Source organism: Crinia signifera, chromosome 3, assembly GCF_055691185.1.
Source record: "Crinia signifera chromosome 3, ASM5569118v1, whole genome shotgun sequence".
In the NCBI taxonomy this organism is placed as follows: Eukaryota; Metazoa; Chordata; class Amphibia; order Anura; family Myobatrachidae; genus Crinia; species Crinia signifera.
Genome location: NC_139219.1, coordinates 16,634,575 through 16,654,205, shown reverse-complemented (window position 1 = coordinate 16,654,205; position 19,631 = coordinate 16,634,575). Strand labels below are relative to the sequence as shown.

At 48.6% G+C, this 19,631-nt stretch overlaps 1 protein-coding gene across 3 annotated transcripts in view; it reads right to left on the bottom strand.

Annotated features, from left to right (window-relative positions):
* The window catches only part of MOCS1 (molybdenum cofactor synthesis 1), a 71,819-nt gene that overhangs the window by 20,077 nt on the left and 32,111 nt on the right, over positions 1 to 19,631 (bottom strand). For all 3 annotated transcript variants that reach the window (XM_083175401.1, XM_083175403.1, XM_083175404.1), the window contains exons 4-5: positions 14,182 to 14,346; positions 11,618 to 11,679 (exon numbers count right to left, since the gene is read on the bottom strand). In XM_083175401.1, the coding sequence (XP_083031527.1) occupies positions 11,618 to 11,679; positions 14,182 to 14,346 (227 nt within the window). The remainder of the gene's footprint in view (positions 1 to 11,617; positions 11,680 to 14,181; positions 14,347 to 19,631) is intronic.

Here is a 19,631-nt window from a genome sequence, read left to right as displayed (position 1 = left end):
AATAATAAAAAAAAAAAAAAAAAGTACACATTTTTTAAGACTGGACCATGCACAGATCTCAATGATCTGTGCAGGGTTCTGGCCAATTCACCTGTCAGAACCTGGTCTGCATGTGTGGCGATTTTTAGACACAGTTTCCTGAATTTGCATCTCATTAAATATGCGAATTGTATACTTTTCAATGAGAAAACATCTGGATGCGAGTTCCGGCGTTACTAAAAATCACACTTTCAGAATGTCCAATTGCCTTTTTTCGCATCTCATTATATATATGAATTCGGAAAAAAGTGCGATTTCGCCTAAAAATCGCACTAATCACATTTCGCCTAAAAATCACACTAATCACATTTTCGCATCTCATTAAATGTCACCCAATATATCAGTCTGTATTCATTGTAATGGCTAGGATAATTTGGTTCTGGATATGTCGTTCCACATGAATCACCAATCCAGATGAAGACTCAGGATCTTGGAAGTGACTCCGGGTGATCACTGATGGTGGCAGGTTATGGAGAAGGAACCACGTAGAACAGAATATGCCATCTCAGCCAATGCAACACATAAGGTTCCGGACACTACAAGCTGCTTCTTGTCTTCAGAAAAGCAACAGCCAAAGAGCAAATGACTCAGAGTCCCTGACACTAATCACATGAGGTGAAGTACTGCTAATGACCACTAGAGGACACTCCATGGACCATATTACTGAAAGCAATTTTTGCAGGGACACTGATCTGTTTCAAACTTGCTGGATATGGAAAGAAGAAGCTGAGAACAAAGATATTGGAGGTAAGAGCAGATAGGGACTACGGGGTAGACGTATGAAGCAGTGATAAGGGAGGAGAAGTGATAAAGTGCCTGGTACTTAATCAGCTTAATCAGTTCCCTGTCCCTTTTTAAACCCAGCCTGTTACTTAACCCCTGAGAGTGAGGTAGAGAGTTTGTGGGCAAAAAACTGTCACGGATCAAAGTGAAAGTACATTGCAGATGCCGTCATTTTGACTGGCTTTGAACTCTACTCAAACAGCAGTAATTATTGCTCTCCAACGGTGACATCTTCTTTAGTTTCATTTCAATGATCTATTCCTTTGCATCAGGCAACTCTCCCTTTACCACCTGACCCCAAAACACTGACCCTTAGCATCAGGCCCACAAGATTGTCCCCTACTTTTGGGTGAGGTCCCACAAAAAGGAAAACTTCCTTAGCGTCAGTCCTCTTCACCGTGACCTCTTCCTTAGCGTCAGTCCTCTCCAGACTGACCTCTTCCATAGCATCAGGCCTCTCCAGACTGACCTCTTCCATAGCATCAGGCCTCTCCAGAGTGACCTCTTCCTTAGCGCCAGGCCTCTTCACAGTGACCTCTTCCTTAGCGCCAGTCCTCTCCAGACTGACCTCTTCCATAGCATCAGGCCTCTCCAGAGTGACCTCTTCCTTAGCGCCAGGCCTCTTCACAGTGACCTCTTCCTTAGCGCCAGTCCTCTCCAGACTGACCTCTTCCATAGCGTCAGGCCTCTCCAGACTGACCTCTTCCTTAGCGCCAGGCCTCTCCAGACTGACCTCTTCCTTAGCGCCAGGCCTCTTCACAGTGACCTCTTCCTTAGCGCCAGTCCTCTCCAGACTGACCTCTTCCTTAGCGTCAGGATTCTCCAGACTGACCTCTTCCTTAGCGTCAGTCCTCTCCAGACTGACCTCTTCCTTAGCGCCAGGCCTCTCCAGACTGACCTCTTCCTTAGCGCCAGGCCTCTCCAGACTGACCTCTTCCATAGCATCAGGCCTCTCCAGACTGACCTCTTCCATAGCAACAGGCCTCTCCAGACTGACCTCTTCCATAGCATCAGGCCTCTCCAGACTGACCTCTTCCATAGCGTCAGGCCTCTCCAGACTGACCTCTTCCATAGCGTCAGGCCTCTCCAGACTGAAATCTTCCATAGCGTCAGGCCTCTCCAGACTGACCTCTTCCATAGCGTCAGGCCTCTCCAGACTGAAATCTTCCATAGCGTCAGGCCTCTCCAGACTGACCTCTTCCATAGCGTCAGGCCTCTCCAGACTGACCTCTTCCTTAGCGTCAGGCCTCTCCAGACTGACCTCTTCCTTAGCGTCAGGCCTCTCCAGACTGACCTCTTCCTTAGCGTCAGGCCTCTCCAGACTGACCTCTTCCTTAGCGTCAGGCCTCTCCAGACTGACCTCTTCCTTAGCGTCAGGCCTCTCCAGACTGACCTCTTCCTTAGCGTCAGGCCTCTCCAGACTGACCTCTTCCTTAGCGTCAGGCCTCTCCAGACTGACCTCTTCCTTAGCGTCAGGCCTCTCCAGACTGACCTCTTCCTTAGCGTCAGGCCTCTCCAGACTGACCTCTTCCTTAGCGTCAGGCCTCTCCAGACTGACCTCTTCCTTAGCGTCAGGCCTCTCCAGACTGACCTCTTCCTTAGCGTCAGGCCTCTCCAGACTGACCTCTTCCTTAGAGTCTGTTCTATACACACTTACCTCTTCGCTACCATCAGGCCTCTTAATACTGATCTCTTTCGTAGTATCAGGCCTCCTCAACACTGACCACAGGCCTTTCAAGATTGGCCTCTTCCTGTCAGGCTTCTCATTGTTGGTCTCTAACTTAGCCTCAGGCTTCTCAACACTAACCTCTTCTTTAGCGTCCAGCCTCTCAACACTAACCCTTTTTGTCATGCCTTCCAATGTAGACATCTTTATTAGCATCCAACCTCTCTATGTAACCTGATCTTAGGTCACACGCCAAAGTGAGCCTTGGTCAATGGCATCAAGATAGCGGTACATGAAATGGGGATGAAAGAGGTGGTTTATCCGAAACATAAATGAACCCCATTTCTTGCTAGTTGCAATTACCAGTGGCATGGGAAACAGATACTTTGCGATGGACATCACCTCTCTGGGTGGAGTAGACATAGACACTCTGGGTAGAGTAGACATAGCTCCGACAGGACGCAGACATACCAGCACACTTGTTAAATAAATTAAAACGCACAAAAAAAAGTGAAAACATCTGCCTGAAACGAGCCAGGTTTACAGGCAACGCTCTTGGATTATTTATCTTAGCACATAGTAAAAAATCATTAATGTAAAATGTAGAAAGTGCTTGTTGAGAGGCCCCCCGTCTGCTCCCAGAGCTGGGATGGAGCCAAACTAGGGGATTATAGAAACGCACGGTGCGCGGGCTCCAGGCTGGGATTTCTTGGCGGGAACCCGTTTTGCATTTTATCACATAATATAGGAGGAAAGACCACAAATAATGTTCTTTCCAGAGATAGACTCGCAATAAAAAATCAGCAACGCTGACCCGAAAATGTAGCTTTTCCTAACATGGTGAAATTTATTAAAATAACCCCCTCCAAATATACGGTACGGCGGCTCCTGGCACCACGTAAAGGTCACATGATCAATTTCTTCGGTTGTAGTTGATGTAAAGACAGATCTACGCAGCTCTACTCTGTTACAAAGCAATTTCCTAGTTATACGGTCAATTCGTTGAGCCAGTTTAGGTCGACAGGCATTCGGACAGGGCTTAGCCTGACATATGAAATAGGTTGGCATGGTTCATGTCGATAGGTTTGGACGGTCGACACAAGCATTAGGGCAACAATGGGAAGATCAACAGTTAGTTAAAGGAAGGGGAGATGGCTGTTCTAGGTTAGGGACCCTCATTGTGTGCAATAAACTTGTGGAAAGAACCACTAAGCCCAAAATGCATATCCGTCCACTGCAGAGGCACCGGGTGTGGTAAAGGGGTCCGACTGTCGGGACCCCGTCCGGCACCCGAGGCCCCCCGTGCACCACAGACTGTACTGCGTAAAGACAGAAGGGGTTTAGAAGCTTATAAACGAAGCCTTGGAGAGAAAATGATATTTATGTCTTACCTGTTAAATATCTTTCTTCGAGGACGTCAGGGGCCACAGGGATAACATTGGGTCTAGGAGTGACGTCACGACCAATCCAGCACCAGAAAGGTTAAACTTCTGGGCTGCTCAGAGACAACCCCCTGGGCTCTCACCTCCTATACCCCGCCTCCCAGTTTTTTTCCAAGCCAGGCAGGAGACAAGATAGAAGGAAGAGAAACCCATACAGAAACACACTCAACAAATATATGTGTATGTGTGATTGCTCAATAGAGAAACCATAACTTGTAACAAGTGTAAACACCCTCAACCGAGGAAATTTTAACTAAGTTGACTCAACTGAGTAACTCTTAATGTTAATATCATGAAGTAGGCGCGCCAGGGAGGGATCCCTGTGGCCCCTGACGTCCTCGAAGAAAGATATTTAACAGGTAAGACATAAATATCATTTTCTTCAGCGGTAGACGTCAGGGGCCCCAGGGATAACATTGGGATGTCCTAAAGCAGCCACCTATGGGTGGGGGCGCGCCTGGGCCGCAGCCAATACACTCCGGCCGAATGCCGAGTCTTGTGAGGTAAACGTATCAAACGCATAGAAGCGTAAGAAAGTATGAGGAGACGACCAGGTCGCCGCCTTGCAAAGTTGCTCTGCTGTCGCACCACCCCTAACAGCCCAAGACGCACCCACAGATCTCGTGGAATGAGCCCGGACGCCCATTGGAACCGGAAGGGCGGCACCCAAGTAAGCTTGTTTGATGACAGACCTTAGCCACCGGGCAATGGTCTGCTTCGTAGCAGGCCAACCTCTTTTCTGAAATCCATAGAGGACAAAGAGAGAGTTAGATTTCCTAAGTGCTTTAGTACGGCGCACATAGATACGTAACGCTCGCACTACATCTAGGAATCGCTGTTCAGGAGAAGCATCCGGCCCCCGAAAGGCTGGGACCACTATCTCCTGATTAACGTGAAATTTGGACACCACCTTGGGAAGGTGTGAAGGGACTGTTCGAAGGACCGCCCTGTCAGGGTGGAAAACCAGAAGAGGAGACTGACAGGACAGAGCCGATAAATCTGAAACCCTCCTGGCCGAAGCAATGGCCAGCAGAAAAACAGTTTTCCATGTAAGCCAAGATAGATCCACTGATCGCAATGGTTCAAAAGGGGGACCCTGTAGAGCCTTAAGAACCAGAGAAAGATCCCATGGAGCAACCGGTGGGACAAACGGAGGTTGGATTCGCAAAACCCCCTGCAAGAAAGTGCGGATGTCCTGCAACAACGCAAGCCTCCTTCGAAATAGAATAGACAAGGCCGACACCTGTACCTTTAGTGATGACAGTCTAAGGCCGGCCTCTAAACCCTTTTGCAGAAAGGACAGAATTCGAGACAACCGATAGGTTTTTGGGTTAAACTGGCGTGAGCTACACCAGGCGAAGTAAGCTCGCCAGATGCGATGATAAGCACCCGCCGAAGAAGGCCTACGAGCTCTGAGCATAGTCGAAATCACCCGTGAATTAAAGCCTTTAGCTTTTAACTAGGCGGTCTCAACAGCCACCCCGTTAAAGACAACCGCTGCAGATCGGGATGGAGGCACGGCCCTTGCGAGAGCAGATCCGGCCACAGAGGTAGCCGGATTGAAGGGGCCACTGACAGGGCCTGCAGATCTGAGAACCAGATCCTCCGAGGCCAATGAGGGGCCACCAAGATCATCGTGCCCCCTTCTGCCTTCAATTTGCGAAGAACTCGGAGAAGGAGTGAAAATGGGGGAAAGGCATACATGAGAGCGAATGGCCACTGGACTGACAGAGCGTCTACCATGCAAGCGTTCGGATCTCGAGACCTGGAACCGTACAGGGTGACCTGGTGATTGTGGCGAGATGCCATCAGATCCACCTCCGGTCTGCCCCACCGGTCTACCAACATCTGAAAAGCTTTCGGATGTAGGGTCCATTCGCCGGCATCCAGAGTCTGTCGACTCAAGAAGTCCGCCTCCCAATTGAGGAGTCCCGGGATGAAGATTGCCGATAATGCCGGGATCTTGTTCTCCGCCCACTGGAAGATACAAGAGGCCTCCGCCATAGCTGCTCGACTCCGAGTGCCACCCTGGTGGTTGATATAAGCCACCGTCGTCGCATTGTCCGACTGTACCTGCACCGGGTGACCTTGAAGCCAAGGCTCTGCCTGGCGGAGAGCCAGTAAGACAGCTCTTAGTTCGAGAGTGTTGATGGATAGCAAGAATTCCTGTGGAGTCCAAAGCCCCTGAAAGGATTTCTGACATGTGACTGCTCCCCAACCACGAAGACTGGCATCCGTGGTGAGGAGAGTCCACTTTTGGATCCAAAAAGGCCTCCCTTCCATGAGGTTCTGATCTAGAAGCCACCATGACCGGGAACTCCGAGCTGCCGGTGATAAGATAATCAGGTGTGACCGTATGTTGGAGTATGACCCCGACCATTTCCTTAGAATTTCCCGTTGTAATGGGCGAGAGTGGAACTGAGCGTACTCCGCCATGTCGAAGGTCGAGACCATGGAGCCCAGCACCCTCATGCAGGCATGTATTGAGACACACCTGAGCGAGAGAAGATGTTGAATTCTGGACTGCAGGGCCTTGCGGCGTATCTCCGGCAAGTAAATCCGCTGATTTACTGTGTCCAACAGGGCCCCTAGGTGAATCATAGATTGAGTAGGGACTATGGATGACTTTGGCCAATTGATTATCCAGCCGTGGCGTTCCAGGACCACCACGACCTTGGTCAAGTGTGCCTGGAGAACCTGGGGCGACTGAGCCAGGATCAACAGATCGTCCAGGTATGGGAGAATCCGAACCCCCTGGTGGCGAAGAGCACTGCACATCACTGCCATAACCTTCGTAAACACGCGGGGAGCTGTGGCCAGGCCGAAAGGTAGTGCCTGAAATTGAAAGTGACGGTCCTGCAGCGCAAACCTGAGGAACCGCCAGTGTTCTTGTTTGATGGGTACATGTAGATACGCATCTTGTATGTCGAGGGATGCCATGTAGTCCCCTGGTTGCAACGCCAGCACAATGGATCGCAAGGTCTCCATTTTGAACTTCGGGACCCGAAGGAATTTGTTTAGTCTTTTTAGATTTAAAATGGGACGGAAGGTCCCATTGGGCTTCCGTACCAAGAAAAGACTGGCGTAGAAACCTATGCCTTGTTGCGACACTGGAATGGGGGCAATGACACCTGCTGAAAGTAGTTTTTGTATGGCCTGTTCCAGGGCTACGCGCTTTTCCAAGTCCTTGGGAGAACTTGTTGAAAAGAACGAGCTTGGTGGTCGACGGCGAAAGGTTATAGAATAGCCTTTGCAGACTAAGTCTCGAACCCAAGCGTCTGTCGTGGACTCCAGCCACATGTGCGAAAACCGAAGCAGGCGACCCCCCACCCTGGGAACCCCCAGGTGGAGCGCCGGCCCATCATGCCGAGGGCTTAACCTCGGGTTTATGTTCAGCACGTCTAGTGGGCCAGGGACGTTTTCCTCTGGCCCTAGAGGGCTTTGCGGGTTGGGCCTGAGTCTTTGTGAACGACTGTCCCCTACCCCTGCCCTGGAAACGAAAGGACTGGAACGCCGGTCGAGGACGTGGAGCAGGAGTGGATGGCAGGAAAGCCGCCTTTGAGGCAGCCACCGTGGCCACGATTTTGTCCAGCTCTGATCCAAACAATAGAGAACCCGCAAAGGGTAATGCCTCTAGAGTTTGTTTGGACTCAGTATCCGCTTTCCAAGAGCGAAGCCACAGGGATCGTCGTGCCGCCACTGCCGAGGCAGATGCTCTTGAAGTAAGAGTGGCTGCATCTAATGCAGCCTCTCCCAAATATAGTGCAGCCTGATGCATGATGTCAAGAATAGGAAACATGTCATCTACATTATCTCCCTCAGTAATAATATTAGTGAGGAGAGAAATCCATTTGACCATGGCCTTTGCCACCCAGGCAGATGCCAGGGTAGGCCGTGCAACCGCCCCAGTTGTTGTAAAAATTAGCTTAAGAAAGTTCTCCAACTTTCTGTCAGCGGCATCTTTAAGAGAGGCGGTTGGGATGGGTAAAGTATTGGAACGCACAATCTTAGCGATATGTGCATCCACCCTGGGAGGAGTCTCCCAGCGAACTCTATCCTCTGGAGGGAGCGGGTACAGGGAATTAAACCGCTTAGGGAGCGGAAACTTCCTATTTGGTAACATCCAGGCCTCCCCAAGGACATCCTCTAGCTCCGAAGAGTTAGGGAACACTGTCCGCGTCTGCTTGTGACGCTTAAAAGATGGGCCCACAGACTGTACGGGTTCAGAGACCTCCTGTAAATGTAACACGTCTCTAACCGCAATTACCAGGGCTTCTACATCGACTTTTGCTGTTATGTCGCCTCTAGAGGTGTCGTCAGCATCTGCGTCGACTGTGTCATCAACCAGCTGATCCTCCTCCTCATCAGTATCTACATCCGTATCCTGATGGGTGAGGGTAGAAGGAATCTCCCCACCCCGGGGCTTACGGGATTTACCCTTTAAAGAGGCACGGATGCCCTGAACTGAGTCTGCCAAAGCACGCGCCCATGCCAGCTCCTCGGGGGGGGCACATGGCCGAGACACGGACGGTCGGGGCTGCAGGGATGGTGCAGAAGAGAGCTTGTCTATTAACTGCGACATGACCTGGGTAAGCTGGGCCCAAGCAGGTTCCCGCGAGGGAGCTGCCACAGGAGGCTGCGCATGCGTCTTTATACATGTAAGCATAACCTCTCTACAAGATGGGGTACACCCGCCTTGTAACGCGTGCAGGACACCAGTATAGGGGCCCATGTGTCGTCACCGCTTTCCTCTGACATTGTACAAGAGGCAGCTGACTGTAACACTTAACACAATATACTTTCTGACAGGCAGTGATAGTGTAAAGACAATATGAGACACAGCACACAAACAGAGCATACAATGCAAAATAAAAAACCTGGCACTGAGCTCCGCAAAGCACTAAGGCCGGCAGGAGCATAAATTACTGTAACCTGGTATCCTTGAAGGAGAGGTACAGGGGGGATTTGCCCAGATGGCCCGGCCGTGAAGAGATGGAACTCCAGACTGGCAGAGAGCTCTCTGTGTCCTTCCAACACGTGCAGCAGGCAGGCAGAAAGATCAGGGCTGGAAACCCCGTGGGTACATCCTAGCTCCTGTCTCCGGGGGAGGGGCTGTGTGAGGAGAGGATCCCTCCCCCTACTAGCAAATGGCCACTGGGAATATATGACTCATGTGGCGCCGGTAAAATGGCGGGGATCCGGAGCTTGCCGGGCGGCCCCGCGTACCGACGCCACTGCCCACACTCAACATCTCCCTGGTGGTCCAGCGGGACAGAGCGCTCAACACTTTTTACAAAAGGTGGCGGTTCTGCCGCTTGCTAGTGCAGCCCGGCGATCCCCCTTCGCCGGGCTGCTCAGCCGCCATTAAACATGCGCGCGCACGCTCCCAGCGGGGAGCGCGTTACCTGTAAGCGGCTCACCGCTGTCGTCCCGGTCCCCGTTGCGGCTGTGCTCTCCAGTGCTCTAGAGCCAGCCGAACACCTCCGCTTGTGGAAACCACGTGGGTGGTGTTGGGCTGCCGGGTCCCGGGTGATGGAGCGCAGTGCAGGGGTCTAACAGACCCCCGGCGCTGCTGCTCTGTCACTGACTCCGGTCAGTGTAAAAATAAGAATTAAAAAAAAATAATTAAAAGTTTTATGCTGCTATTATAGCAGCACCTTTCTAATGCGTGTTGGCTCCTGCCAGCACGATAAAAACTGACGGTACTTATGTAGTATCTGGGCTGCCGATTTTGTGATTGTATGCTTTACCTTAAAGGCATACAATCAGATGCGATGCGATGCGATTCGATGCGATTTTGCATAGGATTCAATGTTAAGAAGGTCCTGTTCATTTCCCCACTATCCAAGTGGGCATAGAGTTGATTTTATATAGCGTGGCGAGCGCAGCGAGCCACCGAGCCCGAAGCGTGGCGAGCGAAGCGAGCCCCGCGAGGGGACGCATATTTCTTAAAAAGTATTCTGTGTCCGCTCGCCACGCTTCGGGCTCGGTGGCTCGCTACGCTCGCCACAGGTTTATATCCAACTCCATGCCCACTTGGATAGTGGGGAAAGGAAAAGGACCCCATTTTAACATTGAATCCTATGGAAAAATCTTGACCATCGCATCGCATACGATTTGGTCGCATGCGATGCGATCCGATCCGATTTCTAAATCAGACGCCCAGATACTACATAAGTACCAAACTGACTAGCCTGGGAGGCGGGGTATAGGAGGTGAGAGCCCAGGGGGCTGTGTCTGAGCAGCCCAGAAGTTTAACCTTACTGGTGCTGGATTGGTCGTAACGTCACTCCTAGACCCAATGTTATCCCTGTGGCCCCTGACGTCTACCGCTGAAGAAATAACGTGGGGAGAGTTAAAGTACCAACCAATCAGCTTGGGCTGCCATGTCACAGGCAGTGTTTGGTACCTCTGCACTTTGTCGCTCTCCAAGGCTTATTAAATATCCCCCTTCCCCCCCTATTAGGTGCTTGCTCAGACTCTCTATCCTCCACCTGGATCTTGAATGACATATAATGAAATAATGAACAGAGGATATATAAATGTTATAAACAACATATAATGTTATTTAAACGTAACCTCAATGTTCCATTATAGGGACTTATGGCCGTTGTTACATTATTTATTACACGCCATATATGTAGGTTATGCATCTAGGATGTGATAATTATTGCGCTATCTGCGCAGTACTTGGATTACAGAGTGGAAAGGACTCGGGAATACCAGTGACAGAAAGCAGAGCAGCAGCAGCAGCAGCAGCGTGACGGGGAATAGAATTCTGGAAAGTATATTTAAGTGGGGGGGTTAATTATCTCTTATACATACGTGCCACCCTGGATCCGCAGCGCCATCCATAAGGGTAAAAAATCTGACTTTCTTACCTCTGGGAGATTGCACTGCCTGCTGCCTTGCTGGGGATAATGTCCAGAGATATACATCTACCTAAGACGCAGTGTTTTCCCACCTGACACTATCACCTCTATTTATCTGGGTTCCTGTTACGAACATGGAAGGGAGTAAAAACGTGTCCACATGTATACAATTATTAATCAGGAGAACGGGCCGTCTATTGTATATGTGTACACACTGCGCCGATGCAGGAGCGTTCGCCGATAACCGCTTGCAATGCTACGTCAACAGTCGCCAGCACCACCATTTTGGGTAAGGGCAAAGGATTGATTGGGCCAGGTTAGGGTCTTTCCTCCCATTCTGCCCTGTTAGCCAATGGCAACTGCCCTCTATGCATATAGGGGATCTGCCTAGGCCCTTGATGGCTAACCTTGACACTCCAGCTGTTGTTGAACTACACATCCCAGCATACTCTGCATAAGATTTGGCATGGCCAAAATAGCAAAACTGGAGCAGAGCATGCTGGGATGTGTAGTTTAAAAACATCTTTTATTGTAACACATGCTAACAATCATTACATGTTATCTTCCTACGTCCCAATTTCAGCAACGATGACCCAGTTAGCCAGCGGTCGTCAGGGACAGAAATCAACAGGGGGGGGAGGGAAATCCATTTACCAATACATATCTCTATAGATCATGAAGCGTTCAAAACAAAAACCAAATGCCCTGGCAATGTCACTGGGTCCTAGTGCCCAGGCTGCGTTCTCACCAATGCTAGAATAACCATCAGAGACATAGTTGGATACCATTCATCACTGCAGCACTTGGAAACTAACCTTCACCGGATTGTACCCCAGCTCCACCGCACGGTTGATCCCTTCCATTACTTTATGAAAACCTAGAGGAAGAGGAACGTAGAATTAGGGAAAATTCAATTTCTTACTCACGTGGTTCCAAAAGTATCATTAGTGCAGTACTGTGTGTACCCCTTCAGCTGTAACGTAGCAGGAGTACAGTAATTATGCTACTGATATACATTATCCACCGCTCCCGCACTACAGTATACTAAAAATTTAAAAGTTTCAGACTTTTCTAAAGTATAAGAATCATATAATGTTGGGCTAACAGAGGACATATGTACAACATACTGTAGTATAGAGAATAAGCCCCTATAAACGGCATACACAATGACATTTGGTTTTGCGTTGCGGTCACACAGCTGCCACGAGAAGAAACGCTGAGCGATGATATCCAGTAACAATCACTAGAGAGGTCAGGAAAGCAAAAAGCCTCCAGATAAGGATCTTTGTAATGTTGGTTTTGGAGGAACTTGTCACAGAACGTTCCCAAAGCCTTGAAAAATAAAGAATGTAACAGTTTTCTGCATTCATTTACAGAAGGACACGTTATCTGGTGTGATGCGGGGGTCACATCAGAGCCACGTTATCTGGTGTGATGCGGAGGTCACATCAGAGCCACGTTATCTGGTGTGCTGCGGGGTCAGATCAGAGCCACGTTATCTGGTGTGATGCGGGGTCAGATCAGAGCCACGTTATCTGGTGTGATGCGGGGTCAGATCAGAGCCACGTTATCTGGTGTGATGCGGGGTCAGATCAGAGCCACGTTATCTGGTGTGATGCGGGGTCAGATCAGAGCCACGTTATCTGGTGTGATGCGGGGTCAGATCAGAGCCACGTTATCTGGTGTGATGCGGGGTCAGATCAGAGCCACGTTATCTGGTGTGATGCGGGGTCATGTCAGAGCCACGTTATCTGATGTGATGCGGGGTCAGATCAGAGCCACGTTATCTGGTGTGATGCGGGGTCATGTCAGAGCCACGTTATCTGGTGTGATGCGGGGTCATGTCAGAGCCACGTTATCTGGTGTGATGCGGGGTCAGATCATAGTTACGTTATCTGGTGTGATGCGGGGTCATGTCAGAGCCACGTTATCTGGTGTGATGCGGGGTCATGTCAGAGCCACGTTATCTGGTGTGATGCGGGGTCAGATCAGAGCCACGTTATCTGGTGTGATGCGGGGTCAGATCAGAGCCACGTTATCTGGTGTGAGGCGGGGTCAGAACAGAGCCACGTTATCTGGTGTGAGGCGGGGTCAGAACAGAGCCACGTTATCTGGTGTGAGGCGGGGTCAGAACAGAGCCACGTTATCTGGTGTGAGGCGGGGTCAGATAAGAGCCACATTATCTGGTGTGATGCGGGGTCAGGTCAGAGCCACGTTATCTGGTGTGATGCGGGGGTCAGGTCAGAGCCACGTTATCTGGTGTGATGCGGGGTCAGATCAGAGCCACAATATCTGGTGTGAGGCGGGGTCAGATAAGAGCCAAGTTATCTGGTGTGAGGTGGGGTCAGATAAGAGCCACGTTATCTGGTGTGAGGCGGGGGTCAGATCATAGCCACGTTATTTGGTGTGATGCGGGGTCAGATCAAGAGCCACGTTATCTGGTGTGATGCTAGGTCAGATAAGAGCCACGTTATCTGGTGTGATGCGGTGTCAGATAAGAGCCACGTTATCTGGTGTGATGCGGGGTCAGGTCAGAGCCACGTTATCTGGTGTGCTGCGGGGTCAGATCAGAGCCACGTTATCTGGTGTGATGCGGGGTCAGATAAGAGCCACGTTATCTGGTGTGATGCGGTTATTTTGCTGGTTTTAAGTAATTCCTGCTACATTTATTAGTGGTTTGACCTGAAACATCCTGTATGTCCATATATTGGCCTTAATTTGGTTCCTGGTGCAGAAGAACTGTTTTATACAGAGTCCTGAAAATGGTTAAGGAATAACATGAGGGGCTGCCCCTGCCTTTGTCTAATAACCTATGTATTCAGAGCAGAAGGCAAAATGTAACGGTCAGATATCACCATCTAGTGGACATGAGGGGTACTGCTACTATGGTTTAATTTCAGAAATGTATAAAGTTGTTGTAGGGTAGCAGAGAGGCCAAAGGTTTTGTTATTAAATCTCTCTGTGTTGATTGGCGACCTGCCGTTTCCTCAGGCTAATGGCAGAGCCATGAAGGTGTTTTAAACCCTGGGGTCTGTTACTACTCACAACACGGTGCACAATCGCTCTAGTGTTATACAAGCTTCTTTGCACAACCACCATTGAGGTATCAACGCCAGCAGCCCGGAAATGACCTTGGTGGTTTTATGTACACTGACCAATGGGGGTGGCATTTCCAAAGCACTGACATTTACGTATTAGAAGCATCTAGTGGTCAGATGAATGGTATCACTGTAGTGGTGGGAGTGGAATTTCAGGCCGTCTTGAAATACCAAGAACCAGATGCCAACACAGGTGTATACAGCGCGGGGATGTCACAGAATGCCAACCTCCCATGTCCTCAGTACTCGGATATCAGTCTGTGCCCAGTATCAGTACTCACCTTTCCTCCGTACAATAAACTCAAATTTGGCCGGTACAAGGGTGTCCAGACTGACATTCAAGACATCTAGCCCAGCTTCTTTCAGCTTGGGCAGCTGTCTCGCCAGGTTAATCCCATTCGTGGTCAGTGCGATGGTTTGCAGTCCTTCCAGTTTACGGAGCTGTCCTACAGTAAGGGGAAGATAAATAAAGGTCATTGGCCAAATTACCAAGGCTGTTTGTTGCCCCAGTACAGGCATAAAATTACATATGGGTCCACAACCACCTACCACCCCCATATCTAACCAGGTGGTTCCATAACCCCATTAAAATGACCTCCCATAGTGGCTATAGCAGACAGAATGTTACCACTAGTATCTAGTCATGGTCTGGGCACAGCTCAATATTACACTTCATATACTAGTCTGGTTCTGGGTTCCGCTCTATATTACACCACATACACTAGTCAGGTACTGAGCACTGCTCTATATTACACCTCATACACTAGTCAGGTTCTGAGCACTGCTCTATATTACACCACATACACTAGTCAGGTACTGAGCACTGCTCTATATTACACCTCATACACTAGTCAGGTACTGAGCACTGCTCTATACTACACCACATACACTAGTCAGGTTCTGAGCACTGCTCTATATTACACCACATAGACTAGTCAGGTACTGACTACTGCTCTATATTACACCACATATACTAGTCAGGTACAGAGCACTGCTCCGTATTATACCTCATATACTAGTCAGGTACTGACTACTGCTCTATATTACACCACATATACTAGTCAGGTACAGAGCACTGCTCCGTATTATACCTCATATACTAGTCAGGTACTGAGTACTGCTCTATATTACACCTCATACACTGGTCAGGTACTGAGTATTGCTCTATATTACACCTCATACACTAGTCAGGTACCGAGCACTGCTCTATATTACACCTCATATACTAGTCAGGTACAGAGCACTGCTCCGTATTATACCTCATATACTAGTCAGGTACCGAGCACTGCTCTATATTACACCACATACACTAGTCAGGTACTGAGTACTGCTCTATATTACACCTCATACACTAGTCAGGTACCGAGCACTGCTCTATATTACACCACATACACTAGTCAGGTACCAAGCACTGCTCTATATTACACCACATATACTAGTCAGGTACTGAGTACTGCTCTATATTACACCTCATACACTAGTCAGGTACCGAGCACTGCTCTATATTACACCTCATATACTAGTCAGGTACAGAGCACTGCTCCGTATTATACCTCATATACTAGTCAGGTACTGAGTACTGCTCTATATTACACCTCATACACTAGTCAGGTACTGAGTACTGCTCTATATTACACCTCATACACTAGTCAGGTACCGAGCACTGCTCTATATTACACCTCATACACTAGTCAGGTACCGAGCACTGCTCTATATTACACCTCATACACTGGTCAGGTACTGAGCACTGCTCTATATTACACCACATATACTAGTCAGGTACTGAGCACTGCTCTATATTACACCTCATACACTAGTCAGGTACTGAGTACTGCTCTATATTACACCACATATACTAGTCAGGTACTGAGCACTGCTTTATATTACACCACATACACTAGTCAGGTACTGCTCTATATTATACCTCATACACTAGTCAAGTACTGAGCACTGCTCTATATTACACCACATACACTAGTCAGGTATTAAGCACTGCTCTATATTACACCTCATACACTAGTCAGGTACTGAGCACTGCTCTATATTACACCACATATACTAGCCAGGTACTGAGCACTGCTCTATATTACACCACATATACTAGCCAGGTACTGAGTCCTGCTCTATATTACACCACATACACTAGTCAGGTACTGCTCTATATTATACCTCATACACTAGTCAAGTACTGAGCACTGCTCTATATTACACCACATACACTAGTCAGGTATTAAGCACTGCTCTATATTACACCTCATACACTAGTCAGGTACTGAGCACTGCTCTATATTACACCTCATACACTAGTCAGGTACTGAGCACTGCTCTATATTACACCACATATACTAGTCAGGTACTGAGTCCTGCTCTATATTACACCTCATATACTAGTCAGGTACTGAGCACTGCTCTATATTATACCAGATACACTAGTCAGGTACTGAGCACTGCTCTATATTACACCACATATACTAGTCAGGTACTGAGCACTGCTCTATATTACACCTCATATACTAGTCAGGTACTGAGCACTGCTCTATATTATACCAGATACACTAGTCAGGTACTGAGCACTGCTCTATATTACACCACATATACTAGTCAGGTACTGAGTACTGTTCTATATTACACCCCATACACTAGTCAGGTACTGAGCACTGCTCTATATTACACCTCATATACTAGACAGGTACTGAGCACTGCTCTATATTACACCACATATACTAGTCAGGTACTGCTCTATATTATACCACATCATATAGTCAGGTACAGTGTACTGCTCTATATTATACCACATATCAGGTACTGGGTTCATAACTTTTGCTCAACTCCTAATACATCGGTCTGGTTATAGTGCAGTGGTTCCCGACCTCGGTCCCCAAGTACCGCCAGCAGTTCACATTTTTTCAGGTCTCCACACAAAATCGCAAGTAAAATAATTAGCTTCACCTGTAAATCTTTTAAAATGTGTCAGTGAATAATGAGTGCACCTGTGCACCAGCCGATTGACCTGGAAACTTTGAACTGTTGGGGGTCCTTGAGGACCGAGGTTGGGAACCACTGCTATAGTGGATATCTGGGTTCCTGCACAGTTCTGGGTCACTGACTGGTCAGTATATATGGGGTGTGCCCAAGTGTGTTCTGAATGGAGGAGGCAGTTTCAGGAAGATTAACCATGAAGTCTCAGCAGCATTGCTAGGACACAGTAATAGAAGATCTTTCAACCTTTGTAACGAGAATTCCTCCCTGGAGAATGTGGAATCCTCAGTCAGAATAAAGGGCCTGGAAACGAGGATACTGCAGCAGGGTCAATGATGCACTGACACCTATTCTTTATTTATTTGTTTATTAACAGTTTGTTATATAGCGCAGCATATTCCGGTGCACTTTACAAAAGGAGACAGTGATACAACAAACAGGGTATTTACAGACAGTCAAAGGGTAGGAGGGCCCTGCTCTCAAGTTTACAATCTACCTGCATACACAGAACATCTTATGCACCTGGTGTATTAACCCTTTTGCTGCCAATAGTTCTTGTCCAGATGCTCCTCTATTATTCCCATTTGTATATTGTATAGGTTTCAGGACCTTTAAATGCACCAAAGAGTTGCGGAAATGTTCTTAGGACTATAGTTAGGTATAGAATATCCGCTGTAATTATACCGGGACTGATTTATTTTCACCCACAATATATATATACAGGTTGAGTATCCCCTATCCAAAATGCTCGGGACCACGAGCATTCCGGATAGGGGAATTTTTCGGTTTTTGGAATATTTTTTTTAAAGCATACTTACCTGTCCCCCTGATGGTGTCCGGTGGTCCCTCGGCGTCCACACAGTCCCCGGGCGTCCACAGCAGGCCTCCGGCATCTTCTCCGGGTCTCCAGCGGTCCGAGGAATGCATTGCGCGAGTGTGCGCGCGCACCGGTGACGTCACCGGTGCGCGCGCACACTCGCGCAATGCATTCCTGGGACCGCTGGAGACCCTGGAGAAGATGCCGGAGGCCTGCTGTGGATGCCCGGGGACTTGGTAAGTATGAAAAGAGGGTTAGGGGGGGTTAAAAAAGAATAATAAATTCGAATGATTCCAAAAACCACGGTTTTTGGAATAATTCGGATAAGGGAAGTCCGGATACAGGATACTCAACCTGTACTTCTCATGTTTTCCAGCAGCACAGAGATACGAGCACATGAGCCATATTTAAAAAGGTTTTGTAGTAACGGTAGGTGTTTTTATGTATTTTATGGTTTCACCTCATAAGAAATTATTTTTATCTTTTTTTTAGAATATCTTTATGTTCCTATGGAACCGGCAGAGCCCCAGGAGCTAAACCGCATGTACTGATGTGTCCAAATACATCTGTCCTCAAATCCAGCCAAACAGTCCTGCTCGTTACGCCACAACTGTGCCGCGCCATGTCTCTTGCCATAGCCTTTTTCAAAATGGGCCCTATTCAGTTCCGTTCACTGGGCTGCGAATTCACAACCCAAGTGAATATTGGGAGACCGCACATGTGCACGGTTCGTAGTGCGCATGCGCAACAAGGTTTCCCTGGAACAAAGATGGCTAGTTATCAATGGCCGTTCACAAGAAGATTAACAGCCGGCTGTTGCTGTAAAAGCTGCGGAAAAAAGCCGTCGGTTTGCGCCCGTTGGTAGAGAGGGCCATTGACGTCAACGGTGGCCCAATTGCAATTGCAGTTCCACTTTACATTGGGGGGTCCATTAGATGGTGTGTGATTGCAAATGGTTTCCCCCTATTCGCACAGGCCACAATGCCACTCGCAGCCACGCACAGGGGCGGGATGTCGCTCTGGCGGGGAGGCTGCGAACTGATCGCTGGGCTGCAAAAAGTAGCAGTCTAGCGATCAGGTCTAAATGGGGCCCAATGCATGGGTACTGAAACACCGCTTGGTGCCTCTTTGGGAGCAAACATTGTTTGTATCATTGGATCTTAAACAAGACCCTTGCTAGGTGCAACATACATATAGGACAGACCATCTCCATGCTTCCTGATAAAACAGAAATCAACACATTAATAAATCTATCAATAAAATCTATAAAAAAATTCTTAACCCTTTGAGCGCCAAGTGAATTTGTCAAAATAGGTGTGAAAATTGCCAAGCGAACATTTTTGTTCATCAGAATGACCTGTAATGCTACCTTATATAGGAAATATAATCTTTTACACAACATTTGTTTTGTAATTTATATAACAAATGTGAGCGACGCTGGTACTTTTAGCGGATACTTTGCACATGTCAAGGATTAATACTGTTCTTAACCATTTTGCGGTATGCCTCAAAGTTTCTCGGGCTGAGCTGTGCTACAGGAGCGGCTTACCATTGATAAACAGGTGTACGCCAGTGGTGTCTCCAGCGGTGCACCACCATTCGGCAACGCCAGCACACCCCCCCCTCCCCCCTGTCGTCGCTTCCACCCCTACCCTTCACATCGCTCATCTGCCGCGGATCCTCCTACTCACCGCTCAGTGAATTTCGGGGCCACTCGGGATAGCTTGGGCGCTCGTGTGTTTGGGTGGATGAACACATGAATTCCCGAACACCTGAGCTTTCCCGAGCCACCCTCTAGTTGCCCCGAACTATCCCGAATGACCGCACACAGCCAATGCCAGATGCAGCAGCCCCAGGAGAACGGGGGCTGCTATAGAAGGCAGCAGGTGCCCCTTCTGTGGTGAGAACCTCTGGGGCAGGACAAACCTGCCCTGG